The sequence below is a fragment of the Chlorocebus sabaeus genome, chromosome 7 (assembly GCF_047675955.1).
Source record: "Chlorocebus sabaeus isolate Y175 chromosome 7, mChlSab1.0.hap1, whole genome shotgun sequence".
Taxonomy (NCBI): Eukaryota; Metazoa; Chordata; class Mammalia; order Primates; family Cercopithecidae; genus Chlorocebus; species Chlorocebus sabaeus.
Genome location: NC_132910.1, coordinates 89,222,729 through 89,240,611, shown reverse-complemented (window position 1 = coordinate 89,240,611; position 17,883 = coordinate 89,222,729). Strand labels below are relative to the sequence as shown.

The 17,883-nt window shown below is 34.4% G+C and overlaps 1 protein-coding gene across 1 annotated transcript in view; it reads left to right on the top strand.

Annotated features, from left to right (window-relative positions):
* The window catches only part of SLC7A11 (solute carrier family 7 member 11), an 83,919-nt gene extending 73,994 nt beyond the window's left edge, over nt 1–9,925 (top strand). The window contains exon 12 of the mRNA XM_007999807.3: nt 2,113–9,925. Coding sequence (XP_007997998.1) covers nt 2,113–2,174 — 62 coding nt within the window. The 3' untranslated portion in view covers nt 2,175–9,925. The remainder of the gene's footprint in view (nt 1–2,112) is intronic.
* The last annotated feature ends 7,958 nt before the right edge of the window (nt 9,926–17,883 follow it).

The following is a 17,883-nucleotide window of genomic DNA, read 5'->3' as shown; positions in this document are numbered from 1 at the left end:
CAGGGCTGGAGATGATGTCTCTTTAACATCACTGCTTTTCATTTGGCCATTGCAGATGCCTGAGATCTCTTATTTTTCTATTTGTTTGTTTTAAACTACTGTCACATATCCCTAGCCCCTTCTCTGTTTAAGCTACATTTTCTTTACAATTTATTAATATTTCCTTTTCCCAAGAATGCCTATTTTGATAGAATAATTTTGTCATTTCCCTTTTCTGAAAATATGGACTTTAAATGTTCTTGAGTGCTCCCTTATGCTGCACTTACATCTCAATGTAAAGAGTGGGCTGTGTAAAATACAGTTTATTTAGGAAACATTCACATATAGTTTATAATTTACCGAGACTGTGCTGGGCCCTTTACAATTAATGTAGACTGTAAAACTAATGGGCTGAGGACAACATCTTTGACAAACACAGAAAGAAAAGGATGAAAAAAATACCTTTTTTTTTTTTTTTTTTTTTTGAGATGGAGTTTCTTTCTTGTTGCCCAGGCTGAAGAGTAAGGGTGCAAACTCGGCTCACCGTAACCACTGCCTCCTGGGTTCAAGTGATTCTCCTGCCTCAGCCTCCTGAGTAGCTGGGATTACAGGCATGCACCATCGCACTCAGTTAATTTTGTATTTTTAGTAGAGATGGAGTTTCTCCATGTTACTGGGGTTGGTCTCGAACTCCCAACCTCAGGCGATTCACCTGCCTTGGCCTCCCAAAGTGCTGGGATTACAGGCATGAGCCACTGTGCCTTGCCTGAAAAAAATACCTTTTTAAATGTCATTAAATATGGCTTGAAAGGAGCTATTACGGATAACAAGCCATGAATGAGGAGAAATATTCTATGTCCAGATGAAAGACTATCTGGGTCTGAAACCATCAAGAGGTCAGGCTCTAAACGGCTCCAGGACTAGCAGGACGTTGAAAAGGTTCTGTAGGAATTCATTACAAAGATAAGAGGCAAACTGGCTGGGCACAGTGATTCACACCTGTAATCCCAGCACTTTGGGAGGTCGAGGCAGGTAAATCACTTGAGGTCAGGATTTCAAGACCAGCCAGATCAACATGGTGAAACCCCATCTCTACTAAAAATACAAAATTAGCCTGGTGTGGTGGCATATGCCTGTAATCCCAGCTACTTGGGAGGCTGAGGCAGGAGAATCACTTGAATCCAGGAGGTGGAGGTTTCAGTGAGCTGAGATCACACCATTGCACTCTAACCTGGGCAACAAGAGTGAAACTCCGTCTCAAAAAAAAAAAAAAAAAAAAAAAAAAAGAGTCAAACAAGAATTAATGTCCCCAGAAACCAGAAACCAGAAACCAGAAACCAGAAACCAAGGTCATAGAGTTCTAGAACTGCTGAGATAAAATGACCTTGGAAATTATCTAGCTCAATGGTTCTGAAGGAAAAAAGGTAGGCCTCCTTCTGAACACTGGAGTCAGCCTCTCTCGAGATGTCCTCAGTTCCTACACTTTTGTGTCTATCAGAATTACAGACTACTAGGCACCATCTTCAGTTTCTGATTTAGTAGGTCTAGGATTGAGCTTGCAAAGATGCATTTCTAATATGGTAGGTGATGCTAATTTTGTTGGTACAGGGATCACACTTTGAGAATCACTGATTTAGTCTCTCATTCTACTGATTAGGCATATTAGGCCCTAGGAGATAAGACAATATTCTCCATAGTATGTTACAAGTTAGAGAATGAAAATTATATTCTGATTCTCCTTCTGATTCTTCTGAGGAACTGACTGTAATCTCATAGGTGCAAAAAAATAAACCAATTTTAAGCTGAATATGAAGTGTATTTTTAAACATTTATTTATATATTAGTCCTACTGTCTCAAAATATTTTCACCCTTCAGGTCCATGAATAAAAATCCTTATTTGAATGCAAAATATTAATGTATTCTTGCTGAGAAGCCATCAAGGGAAGTTACAGAAGTGACAAATAAATTAATTGAGCATGATAGGATTCTAATAAAGTAAAAAATTCTTGAAAGTGCTCTATGAAGTAGACAGTTGTGTGTTTTTGGTATTCAACCCAAAGTAATTCCTATTTTGCTGTTTTTATGCATATCTGATTTCCATGCATTTTTAATTTATTTTTCTTTCTTTGTAGAGAGAATAACCAGAACATTACAAATAATACTGGAAGTTGTACCAGAAGAAGATAAGTTATGAACTAATGGACTTGAGATCTTGGCAATCTGCCCAAGGGGAGACATATAATAGGGATTTTTACTTCATTTTCTGAAAATCCAGAGAATTACAACTTCGGTGATAAACAAAAGGAGTCAGTTATTTCTATTCATATATTTTAGCATATTCAAACTAATTTCTAAGAAATTTAGTTATAACTCTATATAGAAAGCGAATATGCGGTTGTTCTATGAGTCACACAATTCTTGAGTCTCTGATACCTACCTATTGGGGTTAGGAGAAACGACTAGACAATTACTATGTGGTCATTCTCTACAACATATGTTAGCATGGCAAAGAACCTTCAAATTGAAGACTGAGATTTTTCTGTATATATGGGTTCTGTAAACATGGTTTTACACACTACAGATGACTATACTGTGAAAAGTGTTTTCAGTTCTGAAAAAGAGCATACATCATGATTATGACCAAGAGGAGAGAAAGAAATTTATTTTACATTGACATTGCATTGCTTCCCGTTAGATACCAATTTAGATAACACTCATGCTTTAATGGATTATACCCAGAGCATTTTGAACAAAGGTCAGAGGGGATTGTTGAATACATTAAAGAAGAGTTTCTAGGGGCTACTGTTTATGAGACACATCCAGGAATTATGTTTGAGTAAAAAATCCTTGAGAATTTATTATGTCAGATGTTTTGTCATTCATTATCAGGAAGTTTTAGTTATCTGTCATTTTATTCACATCAGTTTGATCAGGAAAGTGTATAACACATCTTAGAGCAAGAGTAAGTTTGGTATTAAATCCTCTTAAGAACAACCACCTATTTCACTAATGACTTACCCCTGATGAGTATATCTAAACGTATGCATTTCTAAACCTTCAAATTACATTGTCAACATGAGAGAAATCACCAACAAAGAAAACGTTCAAAATAATAGTCCCATATCTGTAATGATATCTACATGCAATGTTAGTAATTCTGAACAGTTTTTTAAATTTATGGCTGTTTTTACATCATGATAAATTTTGACAGTTTGTGCATTTTCTTTATACATTTTATATTCTGTTAAAATATCTCTTCAGATGAAACTGTCCAGATTAATTAGGAAAAGGCATATATTAACATAAAAATTGAGAAAGAAATGTCACCACTAAATAAGATTTACAACTGATGTTTCTAGAAAATTTCCACTTCTATATCTAGTCTTTGTCAGTAATTTCCACACCTTAATTATCATTCAACTTGCAAAAGAGATAACTGATAAGAAGAAAATTGAAAGAATGAGAATCTGTGGATGAGTGTTTGTGTTCAGAAGATGTTGTTATGCCAGTATTAGAAAATACTGTGGGATAGGCATGGTGGGTTACACCTGTAATCCCAGCACTTTGGGAGGCCGAGGCAGGCGGATCACCTGAGGTCAGAAGTTCTAGACCAGCCCGACCAACATGGAGAAACCCTGTCTCTACTAAAAATGCAAAATTAGCTGGGCATGGTGGCGCATGCTGGTAATCTCAGCTATTCAGGAGGCTGAGGCAGGAGAATTGCTTGAACCCAGGAGGTAGAGGTTGCAGGGAGCCGAGATGGTACCACTGCACTACAGCCTGGGTGAGAGACTCCATCTCCAAAAAGTGTGTGTGTGTGTGTGTGTATGGTGGAACTTACAAATGAGAGCAATATAATGATGAAATTTTGAACTGTTATTTATAAACATGTAAGGTAAAATGGTTAGTCATGGCCAGAGTATGTTTCATCCTTTAATTTTTGTCCATTTGAAAATAAGGATTTTTGAAAGAATTATACCAATTAAAATTATTAAAGGAAAACATAGGGTTCATAGAAAATTGTCCAAAGTATAAATGATGACCTATAATTTGGAGCATTTCCAATTCAGTAATTTCAATTTTGTTCTTAAAAATATTTAATATATATCGAAGACTGACATTTCTTTAGCCGAACCTAACGTTTGAGTCTCTAAGTGAATTTATAATAACTCTTTCCTTCCTTAGCATAGGGTTTTCAAAATTTGATTTATAATTCCTATTTCTAGTAAATATTGTTCATTTGTCCACATTTCTCCCTATCGTGTGTTGCCGGAGGTAAGAATTTATTTTATATTCCTATTTTTTTCCCCTACAGACTAGGCTCATAGAATTTAAACAAGCAAACTTTTCCTGAGCTTTTTCTTGCCAAATGAAAGAAGACTGGTAAATTCTCATAGAGAGGTTTGTGCAGTTCTTGGCTATTCCTGGGGTTAATGTGCTTATATTCACAGTGGCAAATTGGTCTCAGAATTTAATTTATTTATTTTTGATTTGAATTTCTCTTTAAAAGTATTGATTTATAAGGTAACTAGAATTATTCTTTCTCATTTTCAAAAGTGATTTTTACATTATTAAATTTCCCTGCCATTGTAATGCCATTTCAAGCAGAAAAAAAAGTCAGCCAGTAATTAAGAAAAAAAGTGATGGAGAATAAGTAGTATTTTGGCTTATTTTTAGGACTCATCATGAGAAGACACAGAGTTCCTTTAATCAGGAAATTAATATTCATAATTTTCATTCAAAATGGTAATATGTAAAGCAGATTCTCATTCAAAAACTCTCTTGCACACTTATTTATATACATGTATATTTTATATAAGTAAATTTTTTTTCGTATTTTTATACAATATGCACACACACACATGCACATACTACTACATGTGCTGTACTTGTACTTTGTACCATGCATATTCAAATGTTTATATACATAAGTTTATTATAACATAGAAAGTAAAAGTAATGAATACTGTTTAAAATAACTAATATAGTATTTTTTAATTTTTGTGGGGATGGATTCTCAAATACTTAATTGTAATTTTAAAAGATCCAGTAAAGACTTCTAAAGCTAAAACACAATTTGATTTTAAAAAGAATGATTCTCCTTACACAATTATAAATATTTACAGTAAATATTTTCCTCATAGTACTGTTTTGACCCCATTTAAAAAGTATTAGATTATATTCCTTTGATCTAATGAAAACTGAACCATTATAAATGGTTAGCTGAAAGTAGACCCTATTCTTGTCTTTCTTTAGAAGAGTAAAGATTTGTCCTAGGGAAGATGGCTGACTTCAGTTCCAAACATGCATATGCATTTAGACTGTAGCTCCTCAGCCCTGTGGACACAAAATTTGGACAGTTTATTAGGTTACATTATCAATACATGGCGGTTTCTCCAACACTAAGATATTCACGTTGAAACAGATTTCCTGTTCGTCTTATGTGTCTGGTAAAATTGTTTCCCCAATTACAATTTGACTCATCGATAAAGGGTTAACAAGAGTATAAGTACATAACAGAATTCCTCATGAACTGTGATCAGTCTACAGGAAAATCATTATTTTATCTCGATCTGCAGATGAATATACTGCTAAGAAAGGGAGCAACTCTGATCTTTGTTAAAGTTGACCTTTTGTAATTGAGGTATAAGTTATTGAAAGATAAAAAACTGAAGGCCAGAGAATCAGGAAATGAAAGATAGTATGTGACTGAAGGTAACAATATTTTAATGTTATGCAATATAGTCAGAGAAATATTAAAAATTAGTTGTTTGCTGTGCATAGGTGGATCTCCCAAGAAGTTAATGAAACCTAAGCTTCAGTGCTTCTCACTTAGACATGTTCCATTCGAGGTCCTGAACCTAATTTTGCATTAGAAATTCTGTATTAATTTTGTTGAAGAAGACCAGCAAAGTTGTGTATACTTCTACCCCCACAAAATCTGCCTTGTCCATGTGAGTAAAGTAAAATAATTCCTATTTTTTTCTATTAGAAATAAGTATGGAGGATGTATTTTTAAAAATGTAAGTTATGAGTTAATTGAAATGTCCATATATAACAAGTGACTTTCTCATAATATATATGATATGATATATAGGGAGATAGTCTCACTTTCATCATATTTTATATGTTGATTCTGAACTATAGAAAAATAATAGATGGGATTTTAATTTTAGCTCTTTTTCTTAGTTTGGAAAGAAATACAGAGAGATGTGGGATTTGAATGCCCATGAAAGACATTTAATTTTACTTGAATATATTCTTGTTTCACTTTACCCTTCACAATATGTTGTACATTAGTGCTGATCAAGTTTACAGAGTTATATTTTACTTTCCTAACCATTCAGAGTCAGGGATTAAAATATGGCATTGTATAACTGGGAAGAAGTTCATAGTGTATATAAATTAGAGTAGATAATGGGTCACCTTGATAGTTTCTGTTTACATTACTTGTATATAGGCAAAATAATGATTACCTAGACATGTATTTAAGCTTAATTTTCCCATAAACAGTATTTTTAATCTATGTTAAAATAGATAATACCTAAAAGTGTGATCTTTAGGTAGTTCTTAGTTTATTAGTACTGTACTTTAAAAACATTTTTAAATAAGCCCGGCACAGTGTCTCATGCCTGTAATCCCAGCACTGTGGGAGGCCAAGGTGGGTTAATCACCTGAGGTCAGGAGTTCGAGATCAGCCTGGCCAACATGGTGAAACCCCATCTCTACTAAAAATAATACAAAAATTAGCCAGGCATGGTGGCAGGTGCCTGTAATCCTACTCGGGAGGCTGAGGTAGGAGACTCACTTGAACCCAGGGGGTGGAGGTTGCAGTGAGCTGAGATTGCATCATTGCACTCCTGCCTGGGGGACAAGAGTGAGACTTCATCTCAAAAAAAAAAAAAAAATAATAATAATAATCATAGCTAAAAGTATGATCTCTAGGTAGTCCTCAGTTTATTAGTACTGTACTTAAAAATGATTTTTAATAGTCAATTTTGGGATGTAATTATTCCTTTCCTTGTATTTTCAAATTAGTTGGTGTCTAAAAATAAATATTTTGTCTAATTTTAGATCAGGTATACATTCACAAAAGTATAAATCATGGTCTCACAGGAAATTCACCAATTTTCCATATGTTATGAGATAATTGTCCCTTCTACAACCTCATAACAATGAATTTATATAATTACCTAGATTTTCTTAGCGGGAATCTACCAATTAGTTTTATTTTCTTGGTAGTTATTTTTCTCCCTCCTCTCTGTTACTATTGGCCTTAAAACACACAGAGGATGGTTACAGTCTCCTAATAGCTATCTGTTACATGTGTGTGTTTCAGTGTACTTGAATCAAGCGTACATTTATAGTACCAATAACCACCTTTACAGCTTTACAGCTAACAATTCCGTCACAAATCTGTAGAGCATTAGGCATCTGAGAGCCATACAGAGGGCCACACTTGTTCCAAAGTGAACATACTTTTTTTTCCTCAACATATACACTACTGATTTTTTTTAAAAGTATGACTTCCAAGTGAATTGGTGTATTGGTTAGGAGAACTGCTTGCTAAGTCCTTATTACCTCTTGTTGAAGCCTTAAAGAGCCATGCTGAAAGCCAAAGGGGAAAAAAAGTAATGCACAGGTATCTCTTTTGCAATGGTGACTATATTTTGAGTACCTTGTGTGACAGGGTATTTCATACAGCATCTTGTGGGAAAACCTATTAGGCCTTTGCATGTTAAGGCTGTATAATTTGTTGGGTTGTGAGTGGTCTGACTTAAATGTGTATTATAAAATTTAGACATCAAATGTTCCTTCTAATTAACTTTATTAGATGCATAGTTAGAAGCACAGTCATATCACACTGGGAAGCAATGCAATGTGGTTCCCTGGTCCTAGGTTTGAACTGTCTTATTTCAAAGGATTTCTGAATTAATTTTTCCCTAAAATTTCTCCTTCATTCCAAAGTAGAAACATACTTTGAAGGAAACAGATTGTTCCCATGAATGTATGCTTACACTTGAAACGATCTATGTTAAATGACTATGCATATGAATTATTTCAAGTACTACCCCAAAGAACTTTCTTATTGCTCTGAAAAGAAGAAAAGCAATGTAAATCACTATGATTATTGCACAAACCACCAGAATTCTCCAACAATTTTAAGTAATCTGATCCTCTTCTTGGAGAAAATTGTTACCTAATAGTTTTTCCTCATGAATGTTATTACTACTGGTATAAATCAAATTTCTATAAATTTCCTACTTAAGTCTTGAGAACTGAGTTCTTCCTTTGATGTTATTCATGTTCAGAAAGGAAATAACACTTTACTCTTTTAGGACAGTTCCTAGAATCTATAGTAGTATCAGGATATATTTTGCTTTAAAATATATTCTGGTTATTTTGAATACAGACATTGGCTCCAAATTTTCATCTTTGCACAATAGTAATGAGTTTTCACTAGAACTTCTCAACATTTGGGAACTTTGCAAATATAAGCATCATATGTGTTAAGACTGTATCATTTAATGCTATGAGATACATTGTTTTCTCCCTGTGCCAAACAGGTGAACAAACGTAGTTGTTTTTTACTGATACTAAATGTTGGCTACCTGTGATTTTATAGTATGCACCTGTCAGAAAAAGGCAAGACAAATGGCCTCTTGTACTGAATACTTGGGCAAACTTATTGGGTCTTAATTTTCTGACAGGATTTGACTCAATATTTGTAGAGCTTGCGTAGAATGGATTACATGGTAGTGATGCACTGGTAGAAATGGTTTTTAGTTATTGACTGAGAATTCATCTCAAGATGAATCTTTTATGTCTTTTTATTGTAAGCATATCTGGATTTACTTTATGAAGATGGTTTTAGAAAGCTTTGTCTAAAAGTTTGACCTAGGAATGGTAACTTCATTTTCAGTTGCCAAGGGGTAGAATAATACGTGTGTTGTTATGTTTATATTAACATATTATTAGGTACTATCTATGAATGTATTTCAATATCTTTCATATTCTGTGACAAGCATTTATAATTTGCAACAGTGGAATCCATTTAGCCCAGTGGGAAAGTCTTGGAACTCAGGTTACCCTTGAGGGTTATGCTGGCAGCCATCTCTTTGATCTGTGCTTAAACTGTAATTTATAGACCAGCTAAATCCCTAACTTGGATCTGGAATGCGTTAGCTACGACCTTGTACCATTCCCAGAATTTCAGGGGCATCGTGGGTTTGGTCTAGTGATTGAAAACAGAAGAACAGAGAGCTCCAGCTGAGAAAGAGTGATGCTCAATATCCTGACTGGTCCTCAACTCAGGCAGAGTTTCTTCACTCTGGCATTGCGATCATGAAACTTAGTAAAGGGGATTGTGTGTATTTTATACAAATTTAATACAATGTCTTACATTGATTGATAAATTCTTAAAGGGCGAAACTGCACTTTATTTCTGCATCTACATTCCAATCATATTAGTAGAACTAAGATATTTATCTATGAAGATATAAACAGTGCAGAGAGACTTTCATCTGTGGATTGCGTTGTTTCTTACGGTTCCTTGGCACTGATGCCTGCACAAGCATGTGATATGTGAATAAAATGGATTCTTCTATAGCTAAATGATTCCCCTCTGGGGAGAGTTCTGGTACCGCAATCACAATGCCAGATGGTGTTTATGGGCTATTTGTGTAAGTGGTAAGATACTATGAAATAAGTGTGTTTTCATCTTATGGAAACTCTTGATGCATGTACTTTTGTATGGAATAAATTTTGGTGCAATATGATGTCATTCAACTTTGCATTGAATTGAATTTTGGTTGTATTTATATGTATTATACCTGTCTTGCTTCTAGTTGCTTCAACCTTTTTATAACCATTTTTGTACATATTTTTACTTGAAAATATTTTAAATGGAAATTTAAATAAACATTTGTTAGTTTACATAATAAATATCATGTTTTGCTTTCTTTTTAAGTAGTGTATATTCATTTAAATTGAAGGCCTTAGTTTTAGTGACCGAATTTATCTATCACTGATTCCATGAGTTTGTTGGAGCATCCTACTTCGCACCAGTTTCCTGTACTGAAAACTGAAAGTGTTGGCAGACCCAGTCTCCTGGAAACACTCTTCTTTCTCATGGTCTACATCCGTCTGTCCTCTGGTCTGAAATATCTAGCTCCTGTTCTATTTCCACCTGTACAAGTTCAAAATCTTCTAATTTCATGCCTTTAACAAGAACTTTGTCTTTTGTCTCTTTACACTCTCACATGTTTCCCCAGAATGTTCTTCCTGAAACTCAAATGAGGTCAAAATTTTCAATGGTTTCACATTTATATATTTATTTTTTGTGGATGGATAAAATTCAGACTCCTCCATATAACACATAGGGCTTTCCATCACCTGTCCCCTTTCTTTTTCTAGCTTTCCACATTCTCGGCAGCCAAACTAAATGTGTTCACAGTAGTTCAACAGCAACAAAATATGATGCCATTATTTCTCTTTACACAGTGAAGACTCTTATAGGAATTATATTTTCCTCCCCAACTCCCATTTCCTTATTTCACACACAGACAACTTCTACCCAACATTTAAAATTAAGTTCAAAAGTAATCTATTCCAGAAGCCTTCCCCAAGTTGCTTTAAGACCTGACACCTGAACTCATTCATCATCTGGAGGCCATCTGTTTTGTAGAACTCATTGTATACTGCTGTAATTGATTTGCTGGACACACTTTTCTGCCTGAGTTTGCTGATTTTGTCTTTTGCCAACTGAAACATAGTAGGTGCTCAATGTTTATTAAATGTATAAATTCAGTAAGTGCATGCATGAATAAATGATATTCATTAGGTTGCAGGATAAGCTTTTTTCATGATTAGCATAGAAACAGGTTTTGTTACTCCTAAATTTAAGCAATCCATTAGATTCTATGGAAATAGATTTTCTATAAAACCTACCAGCAGCACAAAAGCAAGCTGACTGGGAAATTTGAGTCAGTCTCTCTTTTTGTCTACCACCACAGGTAGGTAGGTCCTGATGAGGGACATACTCAGACAAATAGCCTATTATGAATCATTTAGGTCCCTACATTCTTGATACAGTATCTTTTTCATATATCTTGAAAAAAAAATGGTCTGATATGTAGAGCAGAAAAAACCCTAAATTTTTGATGACCAAATTTTACTTGGAAATAGACATGGGAGATTAAATAGCACTTTTCCTTGGGTAAAACGTTTTGGGAGAACAATGAAAAAAGAAACCAACAACTTTGGCACCTATTAAATTTTTACAGTTTTGAAAATAAATGCAAGCCATGAGATATGTAGATATATTTATTTAAAAATTAATAAATACGGCATATATTGAATGAAAATATATAATGTCTAGTAATTTGTTTTTAAATTGTCATTAGGCTTTTAAACATGCCGGTTCAGGTTCAGATAGACTTTTGTAATTGGAATACATCTAAACATTTTTTCTTAAACTTTTAGGCAATGTGTAATTTATAAGGATTTGAGATGATTATGCGTGCCGGGACAAGCAGGCTTTGGGTGGGTAAGTGTACTGTTGCTTTTGTCTCCACATGCCATAACAATTACATTTGCAGACTCCCTAGAGATGTGACTTTGAAAGGCCTGTTTTTTTTGTTTTTTTTTTTGTTTTTTTTTTTAATGTTCTTAAGCTTAAGAACACCTGGTCATCAGTGGGCAGTGGCTAAAACTATGATCTAAAAAACATGTGATGTTTGAAAGAATTCAGAAATAAAAATATAATTAGGATTCAATTCCTTACGAATTTGAGCTTCTAACATTTATTCATCTCTGAAAGGCATAAAATAGGATTTTGGAGGTGTTAATGCAGGCTAAACACTACAAACATTGAAATAACTCTCCAGCTATGATAAAATAACTTAGTAAGTGTAAATGAAGATAACCCTAAGAGACGTATGGGAAAGTTATTTTCCACTAGTTTTCATTTTTATTGAAAATAAGATAAACTAATTTTACTTTATGTAATTAACATTGTTACTATAGAACATGTCATTATGATCATATATTTTGTTTCCTAAAATCTAAGGACACCATAAAAATTTATTTCATGTTCTCAATGTTCTCTTTTTAATTGTCACATTGCCAAGTTCCTTTCATAATTTGTTACTCAATGATCTACAGTCAAAGTTTAGTTCTTCGTTCATTAATTCAGCAAAAATTCACTCAGCACTTCCCGTATGACAAACGAATATTGTAAGTGCAATGACTAACAGTTTAGTGCCTCTGCCTCATGAACCTACCATCTAGTTGTGGGGAGAGGTGCTTTTCCTTAATCAGTCAAATGTGTAGTCACAAATTAGGATTAGTCTCAGGTGCTGTAAAACGGTACAGCCAGGTGGATATGATTTGGACTGGGAAGTTGGCAAACGCTTTTCTGAAGATGTAGTATGAGTTGCTATTGAAGGATGAGTGCACATTAACCAGATAATAGGAGGCAGGGTGAGGAGTGTTAAAGGCAAAGTGAATGATGTGACAATAGCCCTAAGCCAGAATAATCCAGGCTTGTTTAAGGAAATAAATGAAAGACCAGCACAACTTGAGTATAGGGGCAAAGTACAGAGTTCACTCTAGGAGGAGAAGCATAGAGTATTTATTAGGCAATAGTCTAGATTTCAGTATTTACCAATATAATGGAGATAGCATAGGCAAATGAAATATACATTTAATATAAACTGAAGTTTATCAAAATTTCAAATATTTCTTTCTCACATGTACATAGAATTTTTTTAAATAGTAAAAAAAAAGATTTAAGTTTTATTTATTTTTAAAAATTCTTATATTTTACCTTTGTAAACTGCAATGGGTTTAAAACACATATTTGGAAAGAGAAAATAATTGAAGGAATTATATAATTAAGAAATGAGGGAAATCTTATTTCTAGGAATTTTACCATCATCTCTCCTTAGCGTGTTTCCCTCCTCTCTTCCAAGTTAGATTATATCTGATCTACATTGTTAAACACTCACTGATTATTACCTCTAATATTTGTGATTTTAAAAAATAAATACTCTTCTGGTATTTTGATTTTTTAATCTAATTTTAACTTCTAAAATGTATGTATGTATTTATTTATTGAGACACAGTCTCACTCTATTGGCCAGGCTGGAGTTCAGTGTCACAATCTCAGATCACTGCAACCTCTACCTCCCAGGTTCAAGGGATTCTCATGCTTCAGCTTTCTAAGTAGCTGGGATTACACGTGTGCACCACCATGCCTGGCTAATTTTTGTATTTTTAGTAGAGATGGGTTTTCACCATGTTGGTCAAGCTGGTCTGGAACTTCTGATCCCAAGTGATCCACCTGCCTCGGCCTCCCACAGTGCTGGGATTACAGGCACGAGTCACCATGCCCTGCCTAAAATTTATATTTTGCACACATGAAAACACTAAACAAAATCTAATTAATATGATGTGCTGTTAACAAAGTTATTGTCTCTCAAGGCATTGATTTGATTTTAATGGTTTACTATGAAAATCTTCAATATAATAAAATTATTTAAAGCTTTTTCTGATTCTTTAGAGACCCAGAGAATGATTTTTTTTTTCATTTTTTTTCTACTCTTCATGATTCACAATAAAAGTGGCTCCTGTAGCAAAAGAAGAGTAATTTTGCTTAAGGGATTAAAAAAATAGAGAAAATATTATTTTAAATTATTTAAAGAAAGTTTCCATGGAAAACAGGGAATTCTCTGATATAGTTTTCTCATATCCAAATTTCTCTTACCTGAAATGTTATTGCCAGATGCTTTTCTATGCATTTTTAGTGATATATTGATTTCCTTAAAAGAATAATTTGATATCATCCAATTGTGCCTAATTATAAGAAAAAGCTAATGTAGAAAGTCTACAATTATTAGTAAAACACTTTTTCAAATTAAAGCTTTCAGATTTCAGTGAAAGAATATTGAATCAAAGAACTGAAAGGGCAGAAGAAATTGAACAATGGTTCAATTTTGTAATAGATGTTATTTATCATTTTTATTAAACTTTGTATTAGCTATGTGCCTTGTATTGACTAGGATACTCCTCACCTGTGACTATGAATAAGACAGATGACAAGCCTTACTTCCATTTTTGGATTAAGAAAATGAGTCCAAAGTAAGTAAAATGGCTTGCCTAAAGCAACAGAGAAATTCAGAGGTCAGAGCAGATTTTGATTATCAAATGACTCAAATTTCAAAGTGTTGAATCAAGCCATCTCTTAGGTGAAGGCAATTACTTAGTTTTATTTATAAGGCAATCAATTATTAAATATTACTTTTTATCTACTGTATGATTAACAATGAATTTTATGATGTAGGAAATGTACCACGATTCTTCAGCCCTAGGAACTCACAGTAATTCAGCTTGGATAAAGATGAATCTATAAAACCACAGGAATATACAAACAATTTAATATAGTGTATGATTAACTGGAAACTGTATGTTATAATTGTAAATAAGTTAATGGATAAGAGATGCTGGGCTTTGCTTTAGTCCTTAAATATTTGGAGGTGATTGACTGGGTGGTAGAACTTGATTTCGGATGATGATATATGTGTGGTTTACAATTTCAGTAAAGACATATAGTAAAAGTGGACCATGCTTTTGGTTTATAAAAGAGTTAAGTCCAAGTAGACCAGAGAATAACAAATATGAAGAAGTTGGTTGTATTATATTCACTTATGACAGAGCCTTTAAAACAGGAAAAATAATTTGATCTGAAGACGGAAGTCACTGAAGGTATTTTTGGCAGGAATAATGTGGTCAAAGTGGCAACTAAGCAAGGTTATGTTGTCAGCTCTGTCAGAGAGATTATAAGGAAAAAATCTAGAATCAGCAAACTATAGCTGATGAGCTTTTGCAATGAGCAGGCATGAAGAAGTCTAGCTTGGGATTAGTGATGAAAGCAGATAAATGAAACATTTGTGAAGAAAAAACCAACAGGACTTTATGCCTAACTTACTAGAATAAGAAGAGGATGAGTCATTGTGACTCTGAGGTTTCAGCTGAATGAGTTGATGATTAGAGAAGTACATGACTGAAACAGGCATGCTTGGTGATAAGCTTCTGATTTTCCTTTATGGAATGATTGGAGATTGGCACACATTTCCATTTGTGAAGTGCTGAATTTGGGGTGGTGAAAATTCCATCAGGGGCTGGGCGCTGTGGTCCATGCCTGTAATCCCAGCACTTTGGGAGGCCAAGACGGGTAGATCACTTGAGGTTAGGAATTCGAGACCAGGCTGAACAACATGGTGAAACTGTGTCTCTACTAAAAATACAAAAAATTAGCTGGGTGTGGTGGCGGGCGCCTGTAATCCCAACTACTCAGGAGGCTGAGGCAGGAGAATTGCTTGAACCTAGAAGGCAAAGGTTGCAGTGAGCCGAGATCTTGCCATTGCACTCCAGCCGGGGCGACAGAGACAGACTGCATCTTAAAAAAAAAAAAAAAAAAATCCACCTGGATATTTGCCTTGATTATTAGATTACAGGGCAAAAGCTCAGGTGAGAGGACAGGATTCTAGACATACATTGTCAATGTTCTTGAGGAGGCTAATAACACTGTTTTCCACTGGGTCTGTTAATCAATTAAGACATACATCAAAATTATAAGGCAGATAGAAGAACAAAATATCACCATCACGCAGATATAGCTAACACAGGCGAATATGACTCATAGTTATGGACAAGTGGACTTTCTAATATTGAACTCTAGGGTTAAAAAAATTTGCCCATCTAACTATAGGCAGCCTTGTACCATTCAAGCTTTTTCCCATGGATCCTTGACCCTGTAAAACTTATAGTGTGAATTAATGCCCAGCAGAATCGATGTCCTCTGTGGTCAGGCTGCTTCCCAAGAAGAAAATACATATCATTAGTTGTTTCTTTTTTCTACCAAACTCATCTATAAGATTAAGACATTACTGTTCTAAAAAGAGGCCAAGAGTATTTCCTTAATGTAGCTCTTAAGGAAAACAAATAACAGGCATGTTATTTGTGAAAGAACCGTCTCCTCTTCCCCACCTTATCACACCTAGGCATACTCTGAGGGAGATACTTTGGGTTTAGAAACCACGTCTATTGCACTTTGTAGCCACAACCTAACTCAATAGGCTGTCTGGAAAATATTAGTCTCAACATATACTTTTTGATTAAATGACACTGCCAGTTGACGATGATGTGAACTGTTTTCCATCAGTGAGAAGCATATAGCCCCATGGAATAAGCTTGCATGAGTTGGGTAGGAAATGAAATGAGGCTGAAGAAGTAAAAGGGAAAAGAGCAGTGGGCATCTACTAAGAATCTTTGGATCTAAGATGAATGTCTATTTTAGATGATGAAACAATTTATTGTAGTTTCAGAATACCTTCATTGATGTCATCTTTTATTTCTCAAATTTGTTCAAGTTGGATGGATGGCAGACATCCTGAGCTTTGTGTTTCAGATATGTGGTGAGTGAAAAGATGTCAAACAATGATCGCTGTATTATCTTCGGATCCCAGAAGCAGTCAAGGACACAATTTTCAGCCTTACCAAGCTTGTTATGGTCTATTAGATTGTATTATTTGATACTCTTTTAGATGCAAATAATAGAAACCAATTCAAGTAATTGAAGCAAAAGAGGAGTTATGATAAGAATATAGTAATGTATTGAAAAACCCTTTGTCAGGAATGCCATCTGGCCTCAGAAGGGCTGAAAATCTGGAAATGGAAAGCAATATGAAACCAGGCATTATTCTCTCTCCATTTCTTATCTCTGTGTCCCTGGGTGACTGTATTATACCTCTATTCTTCCTCGTACTGACTTTCTCTCTGCAATGCCTTAGGCTATACATCTTCCCCAATCAAGAGAACAACTCAAAGATTCAAATCTTTAGTCACAATAACAGATACTAAATTCTAACCCCAAATAGAGTCTAAAAATTGTTCTAAGGTCCTTGCACAAGTAGATGGGTGAATGATTTTGAAGAAGTAAAATTCCCAGAGAATATAATGCCTATAAAAGCTTTCCTCTACATACACACACACCACATACACAGTTACACAAAGCATGAATAAATCAAGAAAGTGGAAAGAATATGAAAAGTGAAATGCAGCCAATAATATCCAATGACTATCAAATGCACATTATATGACTTTAATACATTCTAAGCGTGAACAATATGCTAATTTGTTCAATCCTCATGCCACTTTATGAGGTCTACACTGCTATGAAGCAAGATGCAGTTAAGTAGTTTGTCCAAAGGCACACAGTGAGTGTCTGGCACATTTTAGATGCCTTTACATAAAAGCCTCTTAAAATTATTCCTATTCTTTGTCCACTAATTGTTTTATTGTTCATCTATTCATAAATATTGAAATTTTTTTGCTTATTGGACAAAAGCAGAAGAAACTGCCGTCATGGGAGAATTGATGATGAATATTACTTGATTCTTCAGGCTATCCATTGACCACAGGGCATACTGGCGTTTGCCTCGCCTAGCTGTAGATGAATGTTAGGGGTGAATTACAATTTGGGAGGTTTTCTCACCAAGGGAAAATCCAGCAAATAGTAAAGCAATTCAAGACAAATAATAGGCCTCATTTCGACAATCCTGCCATGAGGTCATAGCTAGTAAAAATGATTACTAGCTACTATTTACTTCTAATTAACAATTCCCCTTTCCCCTTGGTTTCAGAAGTTTCTGTTTTGTCAGGAGTGGCTTGAGCAGTGGGAAGAACAGTAGGCAGATGTGGATGCATTTCCAATTTCAGTTAGAGATTTTAACACTTCCTCAAAAATGGTTTAGATCAAACTGACAAAACATGTAAGTACAGAATGTTTTTAACATGTATAGACATAATTAAAATTAAGCTTACTAATATACATATTTATA